Here is a 26508-nt window from a genome sequence, read left to right as displayed (position 1 = left end):
ACGCCACTGCCATCAGCTCAGTGCCCAGCGGTGGTGCGGGCAGCTGCAGTGAAGTGATAAGGGGTGGTAAAGCAAGCGGCCTGAACCGCGGGAGCGCTCTGGGGGAGGCGGGGCACGCACCCTGCATGATGATGTCACGGAAGTGACATCATGCAGGGCCTGGAGTGTGCACGTGCAAGGGAAGGAATGCCACCTCCTGGTCCGGGCACACCTAACCCACACTATGCCACTGCGCCCACCTCCAATCTATTTTTCGATGATTGGACATTCCTCATAAGCAAACTACTCCTTCCCCCAAATCCTTCCCCACCTTCCTTTCCCAAATCCTGTTTTTTTCTATCTTTTTAAAATCATCATTTTCATATTGCTATACAGACCTACCCCTGTACCAATAGATGTAGCATGTTCTCTGAATTCACATCTTTCATTTAAAAAAAAAAAGTTGCCGGCTTCTTCCTTTGAAGTGTTATGCTCTTTTCCTTTTATGTCCACAAAGCACAAGGGCAGGAGCTAGAGAATTACTTTTTAAAAATTAAAGTTGGGAATTCAAAGAATATGCTGCATCTATTGTTACAACGGCAGGACGATATAACGATATGAAAATGTTGATTTAAGAAAAAATATTGCAAAAGCCCTAGTGACCCAGGGGAGGGGGTGGTGGCCACTTCTGGGGTCAAAAAAAGCAGCACGGTGTGAAAAGCACATACCCGCTGCTGGTCCAGGCTCCGTCCCAGCTGGTGCATGCCTCCCTGGTACCAGATTTCGTCTCCTGGTTCCAGGTTAGCTGGGGGGGCTCTCTGGTTTGGACCACGGGGTGGGGGAAGCTTAGGAATGGGTGGCAGAGCTCTTCCTCTTTTAGGCTTCTCCATGCAAAGACTTTCCCAAGTGTTCATTTTTGATTTTTTAAAAAATTCTTCCTTTACATTGATATTGCAATATAATCATGCACAAAAAATAAAAAGGAGGGGAGTGCTGTGACATCACTGATGATGCCCCTGGTGACGACAGCACCCTCGCTTGAAAATCCTGATTATTTAAGGCACAGAAGAAAGTAAACTGACTCCACGACCGCAAAAATGCACAGGGAGGGCAGACATGCGGAAGAACCATACCCAAACTGATTCCAGCGCTTAGGGATTGACTGCTAAGAAAATCAGGAAGAAGTTGAGTGTTTGCAGAAAAGCCCTTGGTTGGTTTTTATATCTTTACTCATGAGAATAATTTCCTCTTGTGTGTAACTCAGGTACGCAGAAAGTCTGACAGACCCCAGCTATCATGGACAGATTCTCACACTGGTTAATCCCATCATAGGCAATGGTGGTGTCCCAGATTCTGCAGCTTTGGATGAAATGGGCCTCAGCAGATTCTTGGAATCAGATGGCATCAAGGTAAGCACAATGTCACAATGCATAAGAACAACCTTAATTAAACATAACACCCCCCCCCCCCGACACATACACAAAGATTCCTGGTTGTGACACGTATTCATTGTCTAAAGTAGTAAAGAGTCCAGTAGCACCTTTAAGACTAACCAACTTTATTGTAGCATAAGCTTTCGAGAACCACAGCTGTCTTTGTCAGATCTGACGAAGAGAACTGTGGTTTCCGAAAGCTTATGCTTCAATAAAGTTAGTTAGTCTTAAAGGTGCTACTGGACTCTTTACTATTTTACAGCTACAGACCAACACGGCTAACTCCTCTTGATCTATTGCCTAAAGTACAAATGTTAGGAGGACATACCTAGAATCTTTGTGATACAAACATAGATACTTTGCTTAGTGTCATGTTCTGTTGTATTACTCTTTAGTTTGGCTTCTGATTGTAACAGAATTATTTTATTGATTATTGATAAATTTTAGTTAAGTCTTTTATGATTATTTCTTACCTTTGAATTGTTGTTGTCACTCTTCATAGGCTTCAGGCTTGCTGGTGTTGGATTATAGTAATGACTACAGTCACTGGCAGGCGACCCAGACCCTTGGGGAGTGGCTGAAAGAGGAAAAGGTAAGGAATTCTTAGGTTACGTAGAACAGGTAAGCCCTTGGACCTCCTGGCTGAGTGGTTTGGGTGTCATGAAGGAAGAGTTTTTATTTCTGAAATGCTCATTTTTATATCTTAGCAGACTGTCTTGTGCTAGAACTGCCCTGGAGATATTCAACTTCCCTGAAATCATTCATTGCATTTGGAATGTTAGACTATATTTTTCTCAATTAGTTCAACTGTTACTCTGACCTGGATGGCCCAGGCTAGCCCAATCTTGGAAGAAAAACACGTTCAGCCCTGGTTAATAGTTGGATGGGAGATCACCAAGGACATCCAGGGTTACTATGTGGAGGCAGGCACAGAAACTTCTGTCTCTTGCCCTGAAAACCCTATGGGATCACCATAAATTGTCTATGCTTGACTGCAATCTACATACACAGTTCAACTGTTGGAGCTTATGTTTCCTAGTACGAGGGCTGGTAATTGTTTATTTATTTGAATATTTACTTTCCTTGTGGCTCAAGTTGACTGATTTGTGTGGATGGAGAGAATCCACTGGAGATTTATGCTGGTTTAACTGTTGTTTCCTCCCTCTGGGGAGCCCTGGGAATTGTAGTTCTGTGTGAGGAGAAATCTCTTCACAATGTAGTCTCAGGGCCTTTCTAAAACTATAATGATTCAAAAAGGCTTTTTTACTCAGATAGGAGGTCGGTATTGTAGGGAGGAGGTCTAGGATGTTTTGCCAATGAGTTGGGAACCATGGGCTCCACCATTATGTTGCTTTACATATTATCTGTTGCTTTGAATATGTACTCGTATATACTGCTTGTGCTTCATGTTGTCTGTCTATCCTAGAATGGATTATGTTCTGTTTCAGCAATCCTTCAACCCTGTACTGGATCCTTGCTAATGCTCTGTAAACTTGTATTCATCTACCCTATGGCATTGTTTATGGAAATGTCCTTGACACTGTATGGAAATGCCTATTGTTGTACTTGATACTCATTGTACTGACCTCACACTATGTAATCCGCCTTGAGTCTCAGTGAGAAAGGAGGACTATAAATGACATAAACAAACAAACAAACAAAAGGGGGGGGGAGAAACTGTGAGGGTTAATGTGTTCTGTATGTATTTGCCCTTTAAGTGCATTCAGGACGATGGAAGATGTGTATGTGTGGGTATAGGTGTAGGTGTACGTCCTCAGCATCTGTATGCTTAGTGGAAGATATGCTAGAATAGTGGGAACAATCCTGAGTCTTCTTATATATGTTCAGGTTCCATATGAAGGTCTGACAGGGACCTCTTAGGGCCAAACTACAAGTGACGCCTGACACAGGTTGGACACTTGTCAGCTTCCCTCAAGTTTTGATGGGAAATGTAGGCAGCTTGGCGGAATGTTGGACAAGTGACAGTTGAAAAGTCCATTGGACAGCAGTCGGAGAGCCAATCTGCAAGACCAGGATGCCTATATTTCCCATCAAAACTTGAGGAAAGCTGACAAGTGTCCAACCTTAGTCCCTTCCTAGAGCTACAGTTTCCAGGATTCCATAAAGGGATGTGTGGCAGTTAAAGTTTATATTTGCCTAGTGAAGCCCTGAGCAGCCCAGGATCAGAATGTCTGAAGACCCGTGAACACAAATGTAAAACTGCCTTATCCTAAATCCATCAAATCCTTATCCTAAATTCGTATCCTAAGTCCATCCAGGTCCAGGGCTTTTTTTCAGTGGGAACTCAGTCAAATCGAGTTCTGGCACCTCTTGAAAATACTCACGTGTCTGATGTCCCTGCCTCCCCACCCCCAGTCTCCAGACAGAGATCAGTTCCCCTCATTTCCCTCTTGGGAGTTCCACCACCCCTTTTCCCAGAAAAAAAAGCCCTGTGGTCAATATTCTACTCAGACTGGCTGTGGCTTTCCAGGATCTTTGGTAAAGGTCTTTCCCATCACCTATTACTTGATCTTTTAAAATGAAATGGAGATGTTAAGCAAAGGCTCTTCCACTGAGCCGCAGCCCCTCCCCATCTATTTCCATATGAGCCTACACCTAAGACTGAATTGGGTTGGGTAGCCATACAAGGCCTTTTCTGTTGTGATGTCTCAACTCTGTCATCTCAATCTACCTGGCACCAAATCTCTTAAATTTTAGGCAGCAAGTAATAATAACAACAATATGTTTACTCTTCTACTCTTCTAGATGGATTAGTGCCAATCTCAGACTAGTGAACAAAGTCAGTATCTTTATTATCCTCACAATACATCTGGGGAGCTGGGGCCTTGCCCAAGGCCACTTGCTCAGTTCTTGGAAGTAGTGAGATTCGAACCACCAGAGTGCTGATTTGTAGTCCAACAATTTAACCACTATGCTATGCTACAACCAATCGTATTCTCCCAGGCATTTGTGGATTGATTTGTTTTATGCATTTAGGTAGTACGCTGTGCAAGCACTGAGTCATTACTGACCCATGGGGGGTGTCGCATCATGACGTTTTCTTGGCAGACTTTTGTTACGGGGTGGTTTGCCATTGCCTTCCCCAGTCATCTACACTTTACCCCCAGGAAACTGGGTACTCATTTTACCGATCTCAGAACAATGGAAGGCTGAGTCAACCTTGAGCCAGCTACCTGAACCCAACTTCCACCAGGATCGAACTCAGGTCGTGAGCAGAGCTTGGGCGGCAGTACTGCAGCTTACAACTCTGCGCCACGGAGCTCTTGTTTTATGCATGTAGTTTTACTGATTTTGTTCCAGCCCTCTGATGTTTGCCTATGTTTACAGTTTCATGGTACTGACTTTTGGAAAACATGGGCCGTTTCCAGATTTTTTACCTGAAGCCGCTCCATGTCGCAATGTTGTGGATCGTGCCGGGGAAAACGCGAAATATCGCATTTTCTCACGCGAGTTTTGCGCGACGTTGCGCAAAACTCGCACGAGAAAACGCGATATTTTGCGTTTTCCCTGGCATGATCCACAACATTGCGGCACGGAGCGGCTTCAGGTAAGCCATCTGGAAACGGCCATGGTTGTATGTACTGGTTTTTATGCTGTGCTTTAAACATTGGTTTTATGCTGTGGTTTGTTTGCCATTTGTGTGCAAGTGTTTCTTTTGTTGTTTGCTGGGTTAACTCTTGTGAGGTCCCCTATGAAGGTCTAGTTGAGTGTAAGGAGATTAGAAATGTTTTAAAGCAATGAAGTGGTACTGGGCATATCCCTCCCGTGTGCATTTTCCTAAGAACTGATGCTTGGCTAACATCTCAACAGGACTAACTTGCAGACCTGGTAACATGTACAACCCAATCCTTGTTGAGTATTAAGTATGTAAAAGTCACCACATGGCTTCACATGGACAATATTATGTGCCTCCCCAGCTGAACATTGTTTTTTGCCATGTCAGGAGTATCAGGAGGGCATATTTAAGTTAAATATTGCCTCTCACATATAAGGATGATTAAACAAAGTGTTTGCTTGAGGCTTGGCATGGCAGAATAATCAGATGAAGTCTTGAACATCATAAATTGGCATTTGGTGTGTGATGTACAATCCCTGTTGAAATGAGTGATAGTTTTGCTGTTGGCATGCCTGGACTTTGCATGTGCAGCGTTGCCTTCCACAAACGGAGCTAATTCAAATATATTTCCAAGTCTGATTTCTAACAGCCTGTATTTTTTGTTTATTTCTTCCAGGTCCCGGCTCTTTACGGTATTGATACCAGGATGCTCTCAAAGATCATTCGAGACAAGGTAGATAAAAACTGCAAGAAAAAACCCACAATGTAACAAAAAATTAGGACCAACCAGGGCTTTTTTTCTGGGAAAAGAGGTGGTGGAACTCAGTGGGTTGCCAGCACAGCGGGCAACTCTTGGCGGGAGGTGGTGCCCCTGGTACCACATGTGCGTGCGCAAAGTACACACATGATCCCAGGGCAACTGGTGTCACTTTGGGTCAGCTGGAACAAGGGGGGGGGGTTAAAAGTTTAAATCACCCTAGGTGAAAATGGTCACATGGCTGCACAGTGGCACGGAGGCAATGTAAACGCCCCTCTGTCTGGAGATCAGGGGGCGGGGCCACCAGCCATGTGACCATTTTCAAGAGGTTCCAGAACTCCATTCTGTTACATTCCAGCTGAAAAAAAGCCCTGGTGGTGGGCAACTTTCGCAGGAAGGGGGGTAGATGTTGCATCCTCTGGCCAGTAGAGGCCCGTACTCAGCCATGAGCCTGGTGGAACAACTCTGTCTTACAGGCCCAGCGGAAAGATAGTAAATCCTGCCATGCCCTTGTCTCAGTAGACAGAGCATTCCACCAGGTAGGAGCCAGGACTGAAAATCCCTGGCTTTAGTCGAGGTGAGGCAGGCCTTCTTGGGGCCAGAGACCAATAACAGTTGTTTTTCTCCTGATTGGAGAGTCCTCCGGGGAATATACGGGGAGAGACGGTCCCTCAAGTATGCTGGCCCCAGTCCACACAAGTCCTTAAAGGTCAGTACCGGAACCTTGAACCTGATCCGGTACTCCACTGGCAACCAATGCAGCTCGCGCAGTATTGGTGTAATATGCGCCCTATTTGGTGCTTTCATAATGACACGCACTGCTGCATTTTGCACCAGCTGCAACCTCTGGATCAGGCTCAAGGGTAGGCCCACATAGAGCGAGTTACAGTAACCTGACCTAGAGATAACCGTTGCCTGGATCACTGTAGTTAAGTCACAGGTAGTCAGGTAGGGGACAAGTTGCCTGGTCTGCCGCAGATGGAAAAAAGAAGACCTGACAACTGTTGCGACCTGTGCCTCCATTTTCAGGGAAGCATCCAGGATCACCCCCAGACTCCTGACCCTTGGAACTGGCATGAGCTGTGCCCCATCGAGGGCCGGGAACCGGAGTCTCGAACCCAGTCCCCCGTGGCTCAAGTACAGGACCTCCGTCTTTGTTGGGTTCAGTTTCAGTCGACTCTGTTTCAACCAATCAGTCACGGCTGCAAACGGCACGTGCCAAATAGTAGTACACAGATCATTTTGCCCATGGACCAGAGCATAGCTCCCTGCCTTTTTTGGGCCTGGAGGTGTGATGTCATCACCTGGGGTGAAGCCCCTTCCAGGCTCCGCCTCTAGTAAATTCCAACAGTGTTTGGTGCTGTGTTATGCAGGGGTTCAGCATTGCTCTTCAATGTGCTCAGACTGTGTGAGAGGTTGCCAGCTGCTTATGTTGTGGTCCAGCCCTGCTGAAAAGCAGAAGCTGTTATTGTCCTCCCCTCCCCACACTCCTTCACCACTAGACAGTGTGTTTCATTTTGCACTCAGGTTGGAAAGTTTGCCCACTCTTGATTTAGGCAGAAAACCTAGTTACAAAGAAGTTCGACCAAAGTTTGGGGGCGGCGGTTCTACTTTCTAAGAGATTTTGTTCATCACTACCTGGTGCAACCTGTCTTCCAGGCTGACACTCACCTGTTTAATTTTTTATTCCATCAGGGAACTGTTCTTGGGAAGATTGAGTTTGAGGGTCAGCCAGTGGAGTTCTTGGATCCGAACAAGAAAAACTTGGTTGCTGAAGTTTCAACCAAGGTAAAAGTTCAATTTTCTTCTAGATGTATGACGATAGGCACTCTCTCTTGGGATTCTGGTTTATAGAATAACCTTGAAATGGCAAGTGTGTGCTTATAGCTGTACACTCTTTGTTTTGGGTACCAAACATTTTGCACGTTTGCAGTTCGGAGGAAACCAACCTCCAACTACTCCAACTACATAACCTCCGACTACTCCCACCATAACAAATCTCATAACAGATTTTGGCAGAAATGGACCTGTACAGGAAAGAGGCCTGGGAGGAGGAACTGGAGAGCCGAGGCACGTTTGGTTATTAGAGGTGTGGAGATGGCTGCATTTACAGCGGTTGGCCACAATCCCCAGACAGATTTTTCAGCATTATACCATTGATTGCAGAGGGGTACAGATGAATTGGGAAGGCGCAGCAAGAACCTTCTCACCTAGTGAAGCTGCTTTGGTCAGGGGTTGGAGGAGGCCCAGGAATATCCTGTGTACTGCTGCAAAATGCACTTCAGCCTGGGGCGTCTAGGAAGGTTTGTGGTGGGAGCAACAGCTTCTAGATCTCGTCGTGTCCCAATCGCAGACTCACACTGGCAGCAGGCAAGGGACAACTCCCAAGTTGTCTGAGCAGGTCAAGCACAGTTCCAAAGTTCAGGCACCAATTGGGCAACACTCACAGCTTTAAGTCCAAAGGGGAATTCCAGAAACACATCCACATGAATAGGCCAAGGTCAGAAACAAGAGAATCAGTTCCAAACACAGCAGCAAGATCAGTAGTAAGTGGACACGTTGCTTCCACACATCCACTCCCTTTTTGGCTGCTTTTAACCCTCACAGTGCTCAGCTGCTTGTGCGATAGCATGCACCTGCTGGCTGTCTCAGTCCTGCTCCTGCAAGCACTCATCATCACTAATGATGCTGGGCCGGTGCTGTGATGCTAGCCTGTCACGGCACCTTCTGGCTTGGAGGGCTCTCCTAGCCCTCCTCTGACGGCGCTCCTGAGGCTCTGGTGATGAAGGGGGAGAGCTGGCCTGCACCTGGCTTTCTGTTGCCAGCCCAGGGCTGGGAAGCTGAGGGGGAGAGCTGGCTGGTGCCTGGCTCTCTGTTGCTGGCCCAGGGCTGGGAAGCTGAGGGACCGACGTGCTGGGGCCTGGCTGTGGATCGATATCTGAGCCTTCAGAGACTGCCTCCTCCTGCAGTGCCTCCGCCACTGGCTGTGGATCTGGGTCAGGTTCGCCAGCTGCCTCTTCCTCAGAAGAGTCCTCTGAGTCTCTCTGCTCTGCTGGGCCAGGTTGGTCCGTGACATCTCATGAGTTTCATCCAATTTGCATGAGCTAAGATGAAGCTTGCTGGTTGCTCAGGTGGTGGGCTGGGGTGGAGACAGGACAATGGAGGGAAACTTTTCTTCTTCTCCACTTCATCCCACATCATATGTGGATTATTGCAGCTTCTAGCAACAATGCCCGTTAAAAAAAAGGGGCTCTGGAAAACGGAGCACAGGAACACTGCTAGAGCAACATGATGGGCCCTGGAGTGCTCCTGCACTCCACAGCAGGCCAATTTTGGCCCCAAATGGGCCTGATTTGGCCTCAAATGGGACAAAATCAGGCTGCTATGGTGTGTAGGAGCACTCTAGGGGTTGTCGCGCCACTCCAGCAGCTCTCCTGCAATCCACAGCAGCCCGATTGAGATGGAATTGAGCCTGTTTGGACCTGGAGGGACATGCTGCTGCACCTGGCCTCCCCACCACGGCAGCCTCTGGAGAGATGGGCTGCATCACCTAGCCTTCCTGTCGCAGCAGCCTTCAGAGGCTGTGTTGCCAACAACTCAGCTTTTATCCTGATGCTCCTGCATGGGCTCACCAGGATAAAAAGTGAGTCATCGGCAACACAGTTTGCATTTTATATAATAGGATTCCATTTCATCCTCTGAAAAAGAGCAGATACTGCAAATCAGAATTAGCTGCAATGTGATCGAGAAAGGTTTCCTAACTGTTAAAATGGTTCACCCACGGAATGTGTAGTTCCAGGGGAACTGGGAAAGGGTATTCCTTTCAGTTTTTATTGAAAAGTAAAATCAGAGATATGTAAAGAGCTAGCTGGTATGTAGTGTGGAAATAAACGTGATGATGAAGAAGGTATGGCTGCCGCTAAAAACTGCAGCTCTTTGTCAAATGCCTCTTTCTTTTGCCTGCAACTGAATGAAAATCTATGAAGTGACTGATAGAAGCATCAGTCAAGCAAGCATCCATGTATCTTTTTCTACCCAGAGCCTGAGTTTTTTAAAAAATTCATTAAAACATAGTAATTTGAGATAATGTAGAAAAACTAAAGAATGGTCTAACATAGAGTAGATCTGGTTTGAATTGTTCTCTAGAAATCCCAGTTGTGTACTTTTAAACTTTTTTTGGAGTGTTCTTGATTCTTTTCCTCCATTGATTTTAAGTTTGCTGGTTGTTTTTAGATACAAGACTTGGTCTGTTTAGAATAGAAAACGAACTGTTTTTGTGATCTTCAATATCTAATGCTGAGTTTCGGTTTTCACCATTTTGCAGAATAAATAAGCAGCAAAGACCAGGCACTGTGGATCGCCTCTGCCATTAACAAGAAGGGATTGCTATAAAGATGCTGAAAATAGCATCCATAAATGAGATATAGAAAGATTAACAGAACTCCTGTGATCTCATTATCTTTATAACTTCACTTTATAGGCTTATAAAGCAACATCACAAATAAAGCTGACAATTAACTAAGCTCTTCATTGGTGGTAATTATAGGACATGATAATCGATGTCCCAGCAAAGGAGTGTTTTCATGTAAATCAAGATGGGGGAACATTGAGAAGTTTTCTTATCAATGGTAGGTTAGACAGGATTGATTTTCTTTTTTATTCCCATGCAAGAGGAAGAGGCTGCATTTGCTAAAAGCGTTTTTGCAGTTTAACTCTCTTCCTCTTTCCCTGCTTTTGCAGCCATTTTCTGGGGGGAGGGGAGGTCAGTGTACTGTGGCTCAATACCAGAGCATTTGCTTGGCGTACTAAAGGTCCCAGGTTCAATCTCCAGCATCTCCAGGTAAAAAGGACCAGCAGCAGGTGATGCAAAAGGCCTCTCTACCTGATACCATGGAGAGCTGCTACCACTCTGAATAGACAATACTGATCTTGATGGATTGAGGACTGTCTGATTCAGCATAAGGCAGCTTCCTGTATTCATGGGTGTGTGAGAGTCTTGCTGTTGATTTGGGCACTTTGCACTCAGGTTCTTAGAGCAGCTTTGCATTCCAGGGGCTTCACTGATTATTTTTGTAATAGTCGAAATTAGAGATGGGCACGAACAGCAATACAAACAAAAAAAAGCCACAAACAGCCCAATTTGCTGTTCGAGAACAAGCCGTTTGTGAGGCCCCATTCAAAACGAACAGGTGGTTGTTGCAAGCCTCGTTCGTTGCTGTTTGTCAAGCCAGACAGTCTGGCACCTGCAATCAATTCTCTTGGCAACATAGGCAGGGATTGTCTGAACTCTGTCTGAACTCCTGCTGTTGCCCTGGAAACCCCAATCTAAGCCCAATTTAGCTTGATAGCCAGGTCTTCCTTCCAAGTGTGGTGCTCCAAATTTGTTACAAGAGAGCAAAGACCATGGGGGGGGGGGGCTCCCAGCTCTGGCTAGTCTTTGCAGATAGTGGAGAGGGAGAGACAGCTGCTGTTGGCATTTTGATAGAGAGACAAGGAGAGTGCATTGGAGCTTGAATTTTCTTTGTGTGTGGTGGAATATGGATCTACCCCTTCAGGTTCCAGGGCTGCTGCCAGGCTATGGGGCCAAGCAATTATTTACTATTGGTACCTTTCCTGCTACCTGCTCATGTAGGGTTTCTGGGAGTGGTACGGTAGGGATCTTAACCAAACTTGGATGATGGCTGGAGGAGAGCCTGCTGGCCCCTATGAACAGCCAACCACGAACATGTTTGTGAACAGGGTCATGTTTGTGGTTGTTTGTGAGTCCCTGTTCGTAGATGGCAACGAACAATGAACATCATGTTTGGTTTTTATATTCTGTTCGTGCCCCTCTCTAGTAGCAATTAGTGCTAAACTAGACATGACAGGCCTGTTTGTTCTTCACATTGGTGACTCTACTCATAGTTTGGTAGTTCTAATTTCAAAAGAGGTGAGGGGTTCAGATCGGGGCGGGGGGGGGGAGACTGGGTCCTTTCCCTTCCTCTGTAACTGATACAGGAAATGAGTTAGGCTGGGAGAAAAAAGCTTGAGGAGAAAAACAAGAGGGCCACAGAGAATAGGCAAAAAATAGGCAACGTTGTAAGTAAGGAAAAATACATTTTTCTAATTATTTTTTTTTCTGATTAAAATTCCATATAAGGTTCATCAAGAAGGCTTCTTCAGGGGAATCTTGTAGTTTTCCGATGTTCTTTTAATGAGAATTCAAGAGCAGTATAGGACCATTCTCATGAAAAGAACATTGAAAAAATAAGCGATTCCCTTAAAGAAGCCTTCTTGGTGAAACACATGGAATTTTAATTAGAAAAAAAATGCTTGGAACAACTCAATGTGAGAAAATTCTGCATCCTCATATGCTCACAAGGTTGATCTAAGTACAAGACCCTTTCCCCCACCCACCTGGTTTCAGATAAACAGGTAAGACTGTTGAATAAACAAATGTAACTCTTCTAGCCCACCCAATGTCTAGATTGGTCCTTTAAGTCAAAAATATCTTTTACAAATATATTTTTCCTTATATGAGCAAGTAAATCTGCCTTATACTGGTTCATACCCTGGCTCCATCTTCCTCAGTGTTGTCTGTCTATTCTTCAAGTCATTGTATCAAAATTTTTGAACACTGTTTATTAAAATATAGGTTAACATGAAGACACCATTACAAATACAGCTCATTTGCAGTTCATATATTTTATTTTTAATGTTTTATTATTACAAATATCAAAGTTACAGACCTAAGTCAAATAAACATAGTAATCAAACGTTACGATATTAAGCATAAGTATATAGTAAACCAACTTTAAACCTAGTGGATACGTCCTATCCATTAAGTTTATCACACCTCTTAGAAGGATAACAATTTTTAAGAGCATTCAAACATACCTCAAGATTGCAATTTGAATTCTGGTTTAACTCTGTTCCAGTCGTTTATAAACAAACATCACCTCTGTGGACAAAGACAACCTGTGGATACATTTCTCCCCTTTTCAATTGTTTACAAAGTGCTATTTTTTTACAAAAATGAAACCATCATATCAACAGAAACAGTTGTCCCCCATCAAAATGGGGACAACTGTAGGGGCAAGAGAACAGGGCCATAGCACCTATCTGTTCTATTTTTTGCTTTCCCTTCCTCCAAGGAGCTGAGGGCAGCATATGAGGCTCTCTTCTTTGTTTTATGATCACAACAATCCTGTAAGGTAGGTTGTGCTGAGAGTGAGTAACTAGCCCAAGTTACTCAGTAAACTCAACTAGGCAGAGTGGGAATATGAACCCAACTCTTCCCAGTCCTTGTCTGGCACTGTAACTACTACACTACACCAAAGGTACGGGAAGAAGTTGGTGACCTTGAGAAGGCTCGATTGTGTCAATTTAGTTCTCTCCAGCGTGAATTGGCCTCTCCGTCTTGATCCCATGAAGAGCTAATGCTTTTATAGCATCCTTCAGATCAGATTTTCCTCAGAGAAGCTTCTGTTTCCTCCCTGAATAGTGGTAGTTCACCTGTGAAATGATTCAGTTAGGAGATTATCATCTTATCATGAAGCCTTCCAGCTGTGAAATATCTGCATGCCGAAGGAACTGATTAAAAGGGGGTTATTAAAAGAATAAAAATAGTTTGCTCAGCACGCAGTAGATCAGATGTGGACGTTGGGAGAGTGTGCATTTACCATTGCTGCTGTCTCTGGTTCAGTGGGTTGGATGAGGAAGAAGGATGTTGAGTCGCTCATTGCTGGAATGCGTTCTTGCTCACCTGGTAGGAGACATGAGGATGCAAAGCATGTTGAACTTACAACTATAACATTTCAATGTCCCAGGGTCCTTCTGGCAAGACCAGCTGGTGATTGTCAGACAAGGGCTGTTTCCACACTATTCATCTTCATCCAGAACGCTGTGGGACATCGTGAAAAAAATGCGGAAGATAGCGTCTTCTCGCACGAGTTTTGCGCGACATCTTGCAAAACTCACGCGAGAAGACGCTATCTTCCACGGTTTTTTTCGTGACATTCCACAGCGTTCCAGATGAAGGTGAGTAGCATGGAAACAGCCAAGGAGAGTCCAAATTTGCAATGGTTGTCTTCTGCCAAAAGAGCAGTCTTCCTTTGGAAAGTTCTCTGTCTGAGACCCTCGAGAGCCACAGCTTGTCGAAGTAGACAGTACGGACCTTGATGAACCAATGGTGTGATTCAATATATGTGTTCATATGTTCTTTTGTTCATATCAACAGGACGTCAAAGTATATGGCAAAGGAAATCCAATAAAAGTCATAGCTGTGGATTGTGGATTAAAGCACAACGCTATTCGTTTGCTTGTAAAGGTAAATCCTTAACAATTTTCTCTTCTATGGATCTAGCTCTCAAGTGGCTTCTCAGAATGAGTTTCCTCTGTTGCTGTGGCTATCTGTAGCTTGAGCAGTGGCACCAAAAATGGAGAAGGGATGAGGGAGTTGGAATTTCATTATAAAAAAACAGGGCAGCTATGACTCATCTGAGGGATTTTTCAAACTAGGAATTACAACCATAAAGACGAGAGACTCTCCAGATATGTGTAGAGAGTATTCATTCACTTTCTCTGCAGAAGTCAGCTATACAGAAACCTAGGAGGCATGAATCCAGAAGAAGTATTCCCAAGATATTCCATTAGGCTCATAGACTCATTTCTTGAGTGACAACACAAGCGGCCAACATAACTTCAGGGATCTCTAGAAGATTATTAATTATATATATCTGTTTCAATCTGTTTTCTAACCTGGATCTGGAACATAGACAGCATTGGTCATGCCAGGAAATGGATGGTCATCTCTCAGCAGTAGGATGGGCAAGGTCCAGAAAACGGACCAACATTTTGCATGTTCCTGGTTCATGGTTCGTGAACACACAGTTCATGGGACTCACTTTTTTTCTGAATTTTGGTCTGTTTGGGCCAGTCCGTTGGTCCGTGGTCCATGAGTCCAGACATCCTGGTGACAATCTATCAATTCCCTAGGCAATAGAGAGGAGGTCCACAGACCTTTTGCAGCCCTTAAAAACTTAATAGGCAGCTCTGCCTGCTGAGCAGAGAGCTCCTATTCTGCTCTATGGAGCAAGAAGCAAGAATGAATTCCCTAGGCAACGGAGGGGTGGATGTTCTGCAGCCAATCTTAGCCCTCAAAACCTTGATACACAGCTCTGCCTGCCAACCAGAGAGCTCTCATTCTGCAAGGGAGGGGTGGACATTCTGCAGTCAATCTTAGCCCTCAAAACCTTGATAGGCAGCTCTGCCAGCCAACCAGAGAGCTCCCATTCTGTTCTATTGAGCAAAGAGAAAGAAAAATTCCCTAGGCAATGGAGGGGTAGATGTTCTGCAGCCATGGCAATACCAATCTTAGCCCTCAAAACCTTGATAGGCAGCTCTGCCCGCCAACCAGAGAACTCCCATTCTGCTCTATGCAAGCAAGGAGCAAGAATGAATTCCTAGGCAATGGCTGGGAAGGTGTCTTATGGTGAGTGAGAGGGCTCTTCCCCCACCCTTTTCTGTTTGATTTTGCCTCATTGCAACTTTTTGGTGCTGCTAGCCAATGCAAGTCAATTGGTATTTGCGACTCCAGTATCTACTGGAAGTTTCCTGGGGGCGGCTGCTTTGGGGGTCTGTAACTCGGACATTTGAAATGCAATCTTGACCAAACTTGCAGGGTGGCTGGAGGAGAGGCTGCTGAAAATTCTGCTGGGTTTGAAGGGACAGAGCCAGGGCTGCTGGAAGTGATGGACCACGGACCGACAGACTGGTCTGTGAATGGGGCTGGTCTGTGGAAAGTTTGTGGTCCGTGGTCCATGAAAATCGATGGACCACGGTAATCCGTGGGGCTTTCCCAGTCTGTGCTCACTTCTACTCAGCAGTGTTCCAAACCATCAACCATGATATCCTTCTGAGTGGAACTGATTAATTCCACTTTGTAGTGGCTCCATTCCTTCTTGATAGGCAGTCCTATGAAGCCAGTGCTAGGAGATTGCTATTCCATCTCATGGTTTTTAGTCAGTGGGGTGCCACAGGTTTCTGTCTCTTCACCTGTTCTGTTAAGTGTCTGTGCGAGACATTGGAAGAGATTTGAACTTGGTTGTCATAAATATGCACGCTTTACATTTAAATAGATAAGGAAGTCAGGTGTTCTTTTCTCATTAGCTGACAGAAGGTGTGATGGTGGCCTGAAGCTGTGGAGATGGCCACTGGCTAAATATCCATAAATGGAGGCTATACATCTGCATCTACTCAGAATGGTTGGCTGGGGTAACTGAACGGAACGTCCACATTCAGAAATAGTTGATGGGCTCATGGGGAAAAAAAGGGAGGGTTACTGGCTTCACACACCCTGCTTATGGATCTCCTGGGAGTATCTGCTTCGACACTGTTCAATGCTTGAGCTACCCACCAGGCTTCATCAGCAAAGCAAGGACTTGAATTTGTCTCTGCCATGTGCAGACCCAACACTTTGCTCTCTTACACTGCCCTCTTCAGCATCTCTGAGTTTAGATGACGTCAATGCCTTAAGTTTGGTTACCTGGTTTTTGTTTCTGTTTTTTCCAGAGAGGTGCTGAGGTGCATCTTGTTCCTTGGAATCATGATTTCACTAAGATGGATTATGACGGACTTTTCATTTCTGGCGGCCCTGGGGATCCAACCCAAGCACAAGAGCTTATTGAGAATGTCAGGAAGGTAGATAATATGCCTTGGAATTCTCTCTTGATCAAGGTGGTTGCGGTCCTGCAAACTACATTTCCCATCATGCACTGGGGTAACTTATAATTTGGAGATAGGAGCATTCTTTAAATCTCAGTTCTTACACTGCTCTGTACACCTTGATGTACACTGCTCTCTTTGTTATTTCACATTAGAATTGGTTGCTCTGCAGCTCCTCTGTCCCCCAAAAGTCTTGTGTGTTTTGATGGGACAGGCAACTCAGCATGCCTTGGACATGGGGGGGGGCACTGCATGTCTCTCTGTGTTTGTGTAACTCTCTTGATAGTAAGCTGCTTTTCTTTGTCTAAGGCAAGAACGCCTCCTGTCCTGACTCCTTCTTTGACTTTGTGTCTCTTGGGAGATTTCTCTTTCTTGCCACATGGCCTTCCAAGAGTAAGGATGTATTTCTCAGAGCTCCTGCTATGAAAGCCTCATGCACAGACCTACTTGCAGCCTTGCTGCTAGACTATCTGGCCATGGTATTTATAGGGAAAGTGACTCTTTAGACTAAGACTTTCTTCCTACTCCAAGATATTGCCATGAATGGAATCTACCTCAATAAACTCTAAGCCCTATCTTTCCTACAATTTGATTGCCTGAGGATTTATTACTTCACGTTGGGGGAAACACTTCTGACTGGGTAACTCTGCTACCAAATGAAATATAACTATTTCTAATATATTTAAGGATGCATACGATACAGAACTCGATCAGGGTGCACTTTCCCCAATTGCAGTTGCTCTTTGAGAGAAGAATCTGTGCTGGTGGAAGTTCTCCTTGTCCCCTAATTGTTAAAGAAGGCAAGTTGGCAATATGGCTTTTAAAGGAATTTAGTTTTTAAAAGCATTTAAAAACACTGAATATATGGAGAAAGTGCATACCATTGTCTTTGCATGCTGTGATTTGTCTATATAGAATCCCATTCATAGTCACGGTTGATCGCATGATGTTTTCTTCCATCCAGGTTCTAGAAAGTGATCGCCAAGAGCCTCTCTTTGGGATTAATTTGGGAAACCTCATTACTGGTCTAGCAGCTGGGGCTTCCTCCTACAAAATGCCCATGGCTAACAGGTACAGTGACACTACTGCCTTGGACATCTCTACACATGTGGCTACAGCATGCACAAGGACTGAGATGCCTGCTCATTTCTTCTCTCCTTGTCTTCCCTCCTGCCAACCCCTAACAGAATTATGTTGGGATTTTGGTATTGGTGGAAAATTAATTAGGATTGGAAAAGCTGTGAATGCGTAACACCATGCGTCTGTACTACATGTTCCTGTCATAGTTGATGGTAAGATTGGGGTCCAGTAGCCCCTTAAAGACCAACTAGACTTCTAGGGTATGAGCTTTTGAGAGTCAGAACTGAAGAAGGGAGCTTTGACTCTTGGAACCTTATGCCCTGGAAATCATATTTGATCCCCTCTCAAGCACATCACACATTTATGCCAGAAAACTCTTTGCATAACTAACTCCAAGCACAACATTCAGTCATCCTGGAGGCAGACATTTAAAACGTTGTTTTCCAGCTCTCTTTACGCAAAACCAGAAGGTAGGAACTCTAGGAGCAGAAAGGGAAGTGTCCCTCGTTCACTTTCATTCTTGCCAAGATGATTACAGAGGCATTTGTTTTAGTGGGTCCCATATCGTTTGTTCTTATAATCACTGCATTCTAAAAATCCCACCTGTTGAAAAGTGTGGTTCCGAGTAACCCCCCTCAATTGAGGAGAAACCACCTGGACTTCCCCCAAGATAAATCATAATGGCGTCGAGTACTTCCTTCTGGCTGGGCTGTTCTGGTTTGGTTTGCTCTGAGGAGATAACTTTTTCTTAGCCATAACCTTTCCCCTTCTCCTTCTCCATAGCAGTAATGCACAATGCAGTATGATCCTTCTGCTTACTCAGGCACATTATTTAATTGTGGTCTTTTCTCTTGCCCTTCACGCCCCCCTCCCCCCTCCCCAAACCATCCCCTCCTCTGCGCTCTCAATGTGCTCATCTCTCTGTAGAGGACAGAACCAACCAGTTGTGAACATGATAAATGGACAGGCTTTCATTACCGCTCAGAATCACGGCTATGCGATTGACAGCTGCTCCCTCCCTCCTGGCTGGAAGCCTCTCTTTGTGAATGCCAATGATCAAACAAATGAGGTGAGCCCCCCTCTCTCTTGGTACCTGTGAAGGATGTGATGAGACAGGGAAGATGAACTGTTCCTCCACAGAACTCACTCCTTGCCTAGAAAGCCCACTTCTCCAGTTCTTAGGTAGTGTTCTTCTGCCCTCTGCAAACTATTTATCTTTGATTAATTCTTGGATAGATGGTGAGATTTATTCCATACAGGTGTAGTGACACAAGACCCACAATGAAAATCACAGAGAACTCTTCTTCAAGAAGGAGATGAGGGACAGAAAAGAGAAAAAGCTGTGCCCTTGAGAACCCCGCAACACATAGTTTATCACTGTTTTCAGATAGAATGGAGGACATTTTGAAAATGAAGAGCGCCTGGTCTCCAAGACATGGGCCATTTCCACATATCCTTAAAGGGATGTCCTACCCACCGAACACTGTTGGCTTTTCCCCTTCACTCTACACGTCTCCAATTTCAAAATGGTGGCAGGCTGTTGGGCTTTTGTTTTGTCGGTGCCTTCAGAAGATGCCCCAACAAAATGAAAGCCAAACAGCCTGCTCTCCTTTTGAAATCGGAGATGTGTGGAGTGAAGGGGAAAAGCCGACTGCTTTTGGTGAGTGGGCCACCCCTTTAAGGACGTGTGGAAACAAGCCCCTGCAGTGGCAAACCGAAGTGGTTTTTCTCTTGGGAAAAATATCCACAAGTTCTTCAACTCAGTCTCTAGATTAATTGACGCTTGCAGGTTCCTTTTAAGGCAGAGAGCTGAAGTGAGACTCTGCCAATCAGGCTGCATATGCAAATGACCTCTGTATTCCAACTGTCTCATGGGGCGGGAGGGGTTGAGGAGTGGAATGTTGTGAGCCTCAATCAGCCCGCATATGCAAATGATCTTGAAAGGCTGGCCCAATCAAGGAAGAGTGGCTGAGCTAGCAGTGAGCAGGGGCACAAGCAGGTAGCAGCCTGCCAGCCGCACAGGAAAGCTGTATCCCTTTGTGAAAACACATTTGACCCCTTTCTACCCCCTTAGGGGGTGAATTTCTTAAAATCTCTTCTTAGTGGGTTACATCAGGAAAGGAATATTCTTGCCAAATTTCATGTTTCTAGATCCAGGGGTTTGGGCTAGGTGTTGATGAGTCAGTCAGGACACATGTCTTTATATAGAGAGAAGATGTTTTCTATGTGGAAAAATTAATAAGAGTTGGCAAAAAAGGTTATGTCAGAACTGGCCCTCGCAGAGAACCAGCAAAGGGCTCCAGGAAACAGTGAAGCCCCTGGAAGGAGGATACCAAAGAAGGTCATTTCTAGCAGTAACCAAGAGGACAGTTTGCCCCAAAGCTGCCCTGGCTCAGTGAATGTGATTTCTGGGCACCATTACCATGTCTTTGCATCCTGATCCTCCCTCCCCTTTATCCTGAAGATAAGTTGCTCTAAAAAAACATTTAAAAGAATATTAAGCCTAAAAATCTCTGATATGTAAAAATATCTCCACAAAATCTAAACAATCTTTTTCTTGCCTCTAGCACTTTACTTACTGAAGCCAAGCGCTACCCCTTTTAACTTGTTCCGCTGATCATATCTGCATGCAAATTCATTCCATTGTTTTCTTGATATTCCAAATAAATAAGGAACTCAATCTCTTGTGAATTTCTTAGTAACTCTTGGCTAATTTTTTACATAATGCAAAACCTTCTGCAGACTTCTGCTAGGAGAGGCTTGTAACTGTTTTTCTAATTATGTAGGAGTGCGCATTCTTGATGCTTTTCATGTATTGGTCAATATATTTTTTTCCTACCCAATTGATATCATTTAAGAGCACTAATTATGGCGCTGTTACTAATCTATACCCTGTTATTTCTTTTGTATACTTCTAATGACTTTCCCCCAATAATTTTACACCTGCCATCTGATTGACATCTCGAAACCATACCATCAACCACTCCATATGTTCTTTTGATTCTTACAGGAATGCATTTCCATGGCAAAACAACCTAATAAACATTTTTCCTTGATTGCTACATTTATACTCTCAGTAGGGCCTATTTAACAAATGTAAATCCAGTTGCTCTCAGATTAAATTGGAGATCAGTCTGAGGGTCAGTTTCCTTCTCACCTCTGAGGCCATTTCCACACAGGTTATTTGGTCTAGGATCTATGCTGTTGGGAAAGGTTTTTTTCCCCTGCTTCCCTATAGCAAGGTGATGTATTTGTGCACCTCCTGTAGTTCCCCCAGTATTTCCCCAATTTTTCCTAAACCTGCATTGCTCCAAAGTTTTGGGAAAGATGGCTGCCATGTGGGTATGAACATTTGGATCTTCCTGGTCCCACCCACATGGCAGCCATTTCTCACAGTGACCATTCTCGCTCTCCTCGGCAGGCCTTTTTTAAAAATTGGCAGATGAATAGCATTATATCAATATAACATTATAATCAGGGCTTTTTTCTGGGAAAAGAGGTGGTAGAACTCAGTGGGTTGCCCTTGGAGAAAATGGTCACATGGCTGGTGGCCCCGCCCCCTGATCTCCAGACAGAGGAGAGTAAACTCCCCTCTGTCTGGAGATCAGGGGGCGGGGCCACCAGCCATGTGACTATTTTCAAGAGGTTCCGGAACTCCGTTTCACTGTGTTCCAGCTGAAAAAAAGCCCTGATTATAATGATATGTGCAACACATTCTCTGAATTCCAAGCTTTCATTTCTTAAAAAGTTATTCTTTAGCCCCTTTTCTTGTGCGGATATAAGGGGAAAGGCATATTTCTTACAATGGAAGAGGCTACAGACTTACTCTTTTTAAATGAAAGCTGGGAATTCAGAGAACCTGTTACACATACTGTAATATCAATATAATGATGTTCAATTCCTGATTTTTTTTTAAAAAATGAAAAGGCTCTGATTGTGCATGGGGGGTGGGGAGTTGGAATGACCCTTACTGAATGAAGGGGGCATGGAAACTATGGAGAAAATAGCTAGGTAGAAGCCTCATCGCAATTGCACTGAAATAGCAATGGGAAACTACACAAGCCTGTCCCATGTGGAAAACTTCAGTCTCAGACCCAAGCTACAAGTGACGCCTGACACAGGTTGGACACTTGTCAGCTTCCCTCAAGTTTTGATAGGAAATGTAGGTGTCCTGGTCTTGCAGCTTGGCTCTCCATTTAATTGAAGTTTACAGAGCAGCAGTCTATGGGAGGGAGAACATGTGGTCGAGAGGGGAGTGCAGGCGTCGGACTCTCGCTGGGCACCCCCCTTCCCCTCTGCTGGGTGTGTGTGTGTGTGGGGGGGGGGGGGTTCCTGTGTTTTATAGTGTTTTAATGTTTTTGATGGTATTAAAACATATAGTGTTTTAATGTTTAATGATATAGTGTTTTAATGTTTTTAATGGTATTAACATTTGTATTTTTGTTTTCTGCCCTGAGCTCGCGAAAGCGGGGAGGGCGGAATATAAATTAAATTAAATTAAGTTAAATTAAATTAAACTACATTTCCCATCAAAACTTGAGGGAAGCTGACAAGCGTCTAACCTGTGTCAGGCGTCACTTGTAGCTTGGCTCTGAGATGACCTGGTGGTGGAGAGGGGAAAGTGAAGAACTACCTTAAGAGTATATTTTCTAGTAGCTAGGCAATGGCAAAATGCTTCCCTTTTATCTGAAAACAGGTAAAAGGTTGACTGCTGCCACAGTCAATGCTGGGTTTAAGAGAGTGGGTGACACCCATATGCCATCTGAACATGGAATGGTCCAGCAATGAATTTCGGCTAGTAGTATGTATTCAACTACACAAGTACAAGGAGATAGCAGTAAAAACTGTCATTTTTCTTCAGTGCTCTCCAGGGTTAAATTCTTTTTTTACTGCTACCCATTTTCTTTTACTAGTGCTAGTATTAAATCTGTGAGAAGGTTAGTGTGTTGTTTCTCTTAGGAACTTGGAATTTAGAGTTTCAAAGCCTACACACAAAGGAGTGAATGTCTCTGCGATGTTTGAGGAAGGGGGGCTCAGAATATTGGTGGATAAAACAGGGGCCATATTCACACTGCTTACTGGCCACGGAACATCGCGCCGAGCTCCCGGAACGACAGCGTCTTCCTGGTGTGATTTCGTGCGAGAACTACCGTTCTCGCACTAAATCACGCCAGGAAGATGCCACTGTTCCGGGAGCTTGGTGCTATGTTCCATGGCCAGTAAGCGGTATGAAAACGATCTTGGGTTCAATTCATTCCCTAAATCCTACGAATTCTTTAACCTTTATTTCTTGCCCCATTTCCCAAGAGCAGCACTTTGATTGCCCTCTACTTCCACAGAAGGAGACCAAGATAATCTTATTTTGTTCCTCTCTCTTTTGAAATCCCTTCAGGGAATTATGCATGAGACCAAGCCAGTTTTCACAGTGCAATTCTACCCAGAAGCCAACCCTGGGCCAACAGACACACAGGTACGGTGAAGTGGTGATTCTGATTAATCTAGCCAACCCAGGATGGGCTGAAAACATGTTTATGGAAAGAGTAAGATTAGCAATTTCTTGGGACCCTCTGCATGCATTCTGAAAAAAAAATGTTTTCCATTTGATTTGGATCTTGCAAAATCTTGTGTGTATTCATTCTTGCTTAGAATTAGGACCATTGGATGCTGTTGTAGCAGGGGAGAATTGCTGGTGTGAAGTTGTCCCAGAAGACATAAAGTGAAGCAAAACATTGTGGGGCTTCCTTCATGTCTCATATGAAGTGATTGATATGCTAAGCAAAAGAGACCAGGGAAAAAGAAGGTATACCAGGAAATTAAAATACTTCAAGAACAGCTAACAGCAATGAGCAATAAAGAATTGGAGTGGAATCTCAAAAGACTGAATCAAAAAGCGTTTGAGGGTGCTAATAAACCTGGGAAGTACCTGGCATGGCAATTGAAGAAGAAAAGGGAAAAGAAGATAATAAATAAAATCTGCGAAGATAACAAAACGTATTTGGAGCAGGCTACCATTAGTAGAGCCTTTTATAAATTTTACGCTAAGCTGTATAATAAAAAAGAAGTAAACAAAGAATCAATAGCGTCATATTTGGAGAAAACCAAACTTCCAGAAATCTCGGAAGCTTGGAGAAATAAGTTGAATAGTGAAGTAACTGACGAGGAAATAAGTAAGGCAATACAATCTGCAAATCTAGGAAAGGCGCCAGGGCCAGATGGACTTACGGCTAAATTCTATAAGACAATGGCTAATGAACTGGCACCATTCCTAAAAGAGGTGATGAATGGGGTTTTAAGGGATCAAAGGATTCCAGAAACTTGGAGTGAAGCGAATATATCATTGATCCCAAAAGAGGGCCAAGACCTGACTAATGTGAAAAATTATAGACCTATATCGCTACTCAACAATGACTACAAAATTTTTGCGAAGATATTGGCGGAGAGATTGAAGGGGTGGCTCTCGGAAGTCATAGAGGAGGAACAAGCAGGCTTTTTGCCAGACAGACAAATAAGAGACAACTTAAGGACAGTGATCAATGCTATTGAATATTATGACAAGCGTTGTGACAAAGAGGTTGGTTTCTTCTTTGTTGACGCTGAAAAAGCGTTTGACAATTTAAACTGGGACTTTATGTTTGCCACTATGGAAAAGCTACAATTGGGAGAAAGATTCATCAGAGCAATTAAGGAAATTTATAGAGACCAGACTGCAGCAATTGTGGTGAATGATGAATTGACCAAGAAATTGACGATAAGTAAAGGAACAAGACAAGGTTGCCCGTTATCTCCATTGTTGTTCATTTTAGTATTGGAGATTCTGATGATACAAATACGTCAAGATGATGAAATTCGTGGAATAAAAATAAAGGACTATTCATACAAGGTCAGAGCATTTGCGGATGACATAATGTTAATTGTAGAGGACCCATTGGAGAACATGCCAAGAGTGATAGATAAGATCAAGGAGTTTGGAGACTTGGCAGGTTTCTTCATTAACAAAAAGAAGTCAAAGATATTATGCAAAAATATGACTAAGCAGAAACAACAATTGTTAATGGAAACAACGGATTGTGAAGTAACAAGTAAAGTGAAATATTTGGGAGTCGAATTAACTGCAAAGAACATAGATCTATTCAAAAACAATTATGAAAAACTATGGACTCAGATAGAGAGAGACTTGATTAAATGGAATAGATTGAATTTGTCATGGTTGGGCAGGATTGCAGCAGTTAAGATGAATGTGTTACCAAGGGTAATGTTTTTGCTACAGACAATACCAATCATCAGAGACTCCAAACAATTTGAAAAATGGCAGAGGAAAATATCAGATTTTGTTTGGGCAGGCAAGAAGCCTCGAGTGAAAGTGAAAGTTTTACAAGATGCAAAGGAAAGAGGCGGAATGCAACTGCCCAATCTGAGACTTTATCATGATGCAATCTGCCTAGTTTGGTTGAAAGAATGGATGACATTAAAGAACAAGAAACTATTAGCCCTAGAGGGATATAAAAAAATATTTGGATGGCACGCATATTTATGGCATGACAAAGTAAAGGTCAACTCGATGTTCCTGCATCACTTTGTTCGGAGAAGTCTATACATAATCTGGAAGAAGTACAGAATTTATCTACAAGAAGGAACCCCTTTGTGGGTGGTTCCATATGAGGTGATAGACCCGAGAGCTGTTGATAATGAACAACAATGTTTAACGTATAAAGAAATAACTAAAACTGAAGCATCCAAACTTAGAATAAAGACACAAGAGGAACTATCACCTAACTACGATTGGTTCCAGTATAGACAGATCAGAGACTTATATAATTCAGACTCTGTAAAGGGAGGTATACGAATAGAGAATTCGGAACTAGAGCAGACCCTTCTTAAAGAAGATAAGAAAAGAATATCCAAGGTATACCAAGTACTGTTGAAGTGGTATACCGAGGATGAGATAGTTAAAACACAAATGGTGAAATGGGCTATAAACTTTAATAAAGAAATAACAATGGAGGCATGGGAATACTTGTGGAAAACTACAATGAAGACAACGACATGTATTAATATCAAAGAGAACATTTATAAAATGATCTATCGTTGGTACATGACACCAAAGAAGATTGCGCTAGGGAATTCGAATACTTCTAATAAATGCTGGAAATGTAAGAAGCATGAGGGCTCCCTCTATCATATGTGGTGGTCGTGTGAGGTAGCCAGGCAGTACTGGGGGGAAATAATAAGAGAAATGAGTGAAATTTTACAATTTCAAATTAATAAGAACCCAGAACTCCTGCTACTGAACTTGGGAATGGAGGGAATTCCAGCCCAACACAGGACGTTGATATTTTATATGACAGCAGCAGCTAGACTTTTGTATGCGCAAAAATGGAAAGTACAAGAAGTGCCAACTATTGAAGATTGGACTTACAAATTGCTGTATATGGCTGAAATGGACAAGATGACAAGAAAATTGAGAGATCTGGACTCAGGGCAGTTCAACACAGACTGGGAGAAGCTGAAACAATACCTGGAGAAGAAATGGGAGGTGGGAGGAAAACTGTGGCAGTTTGAGAACTACTGAAGTATTGAAGTAGAGGGGGGAGACTTTACCGGGGGGAGAAGAGATAAATGTGAATTAATAAGCAGTCAGATTAATAGATTGACATATATATAGATATATATAGGTTAACAAACAGAACATAGAGAAAATAATTAATTATAAGGACTAAATATAAGGAGCGATTAACTAACAATATTTTCTTTTTTTTCTGACAAGTTTTGTACCAAACTGAATGTCTGAAGATATAGATGGGTCAAATTGATTGACTACGTGAGGAGAGATATATAGAACTATTATAAAAAGATAGAATGGGTAATATATATAGAGAATAAGTCAAATTGTTTGATATAAACGAATGTATGATCTATATGGTTTATGATATATAGAAATACCTGAAATTGAAAAATTGGGATAAATTGTTTATCTAAGA

General features: G+C 43.6%; 1 protein-coding gene across 1 annotated transcript in view; it reads left to right on the top strand.

The window, feature by feature from the left end:
- The window catches only part of CPS1 (carbamoyl-phosphate synthase 1), a 209524-nt gene that overhangs the window by 33875 nt on the left and 149141 nt on the right, over nucleotides 1–26508 (top strand). Inside the window, exons 3-11 of the mRNA XM_054971268.1 lie at nucleotides 1244–1388; nucleotides 1915–2004; nucleotides 5666–5722; nucleotides 7442–7534; nucleotides 13965–14054; nucleotides 16298–16426; nucleotides 17415–17521; nucleotides 18458–18599; nucleotides 22923–23000. Coding sequence (XP_054827243.1) covers nucleotides 1244–1388; nucleotides 1915–2004; nucleotides 5666–5722; nucleotides 7442–7534; nucleotides 13965–14054; nucleotides 16298–16426; nucleotides 17415–17521; nucleotides 18458–18599; nucleotides 22923–23000 — 931 coding nt within the window. The remainder of the gene's footprint in view (nucleotides 1–1243; nucleotides 1389–1914; nucleotides 2005–5665; nucleotides 5723–7441; nucleotides 7535–13964; nucleotides 14055–16297; nucleotides 16427–17414; nucleotides 17522–18457; nucleotides 18600–22922; nucleotides 23001–26508) is intronic.

Source organism: Eublepharis macularius, chromosome 2, assembly GCF_028583425.1.
Source record: "Eublepharis macularius isolate TG4126 chromosome 2, MPM_Emac_v1.0, whole genome shotgun sequence".
NCBI classification, from domain to species: Eukaryota; Metazoa; Chordata; class Lepidosauria; order Squamata; family Eublepharidae; genus Eublepharis; species Eublepharis macularius.
The sequence above is the reverse complement of the archived record's forward strand: the minus strand, read 5'-3'. Positions and strand labels throughout refer to the sequence as shown.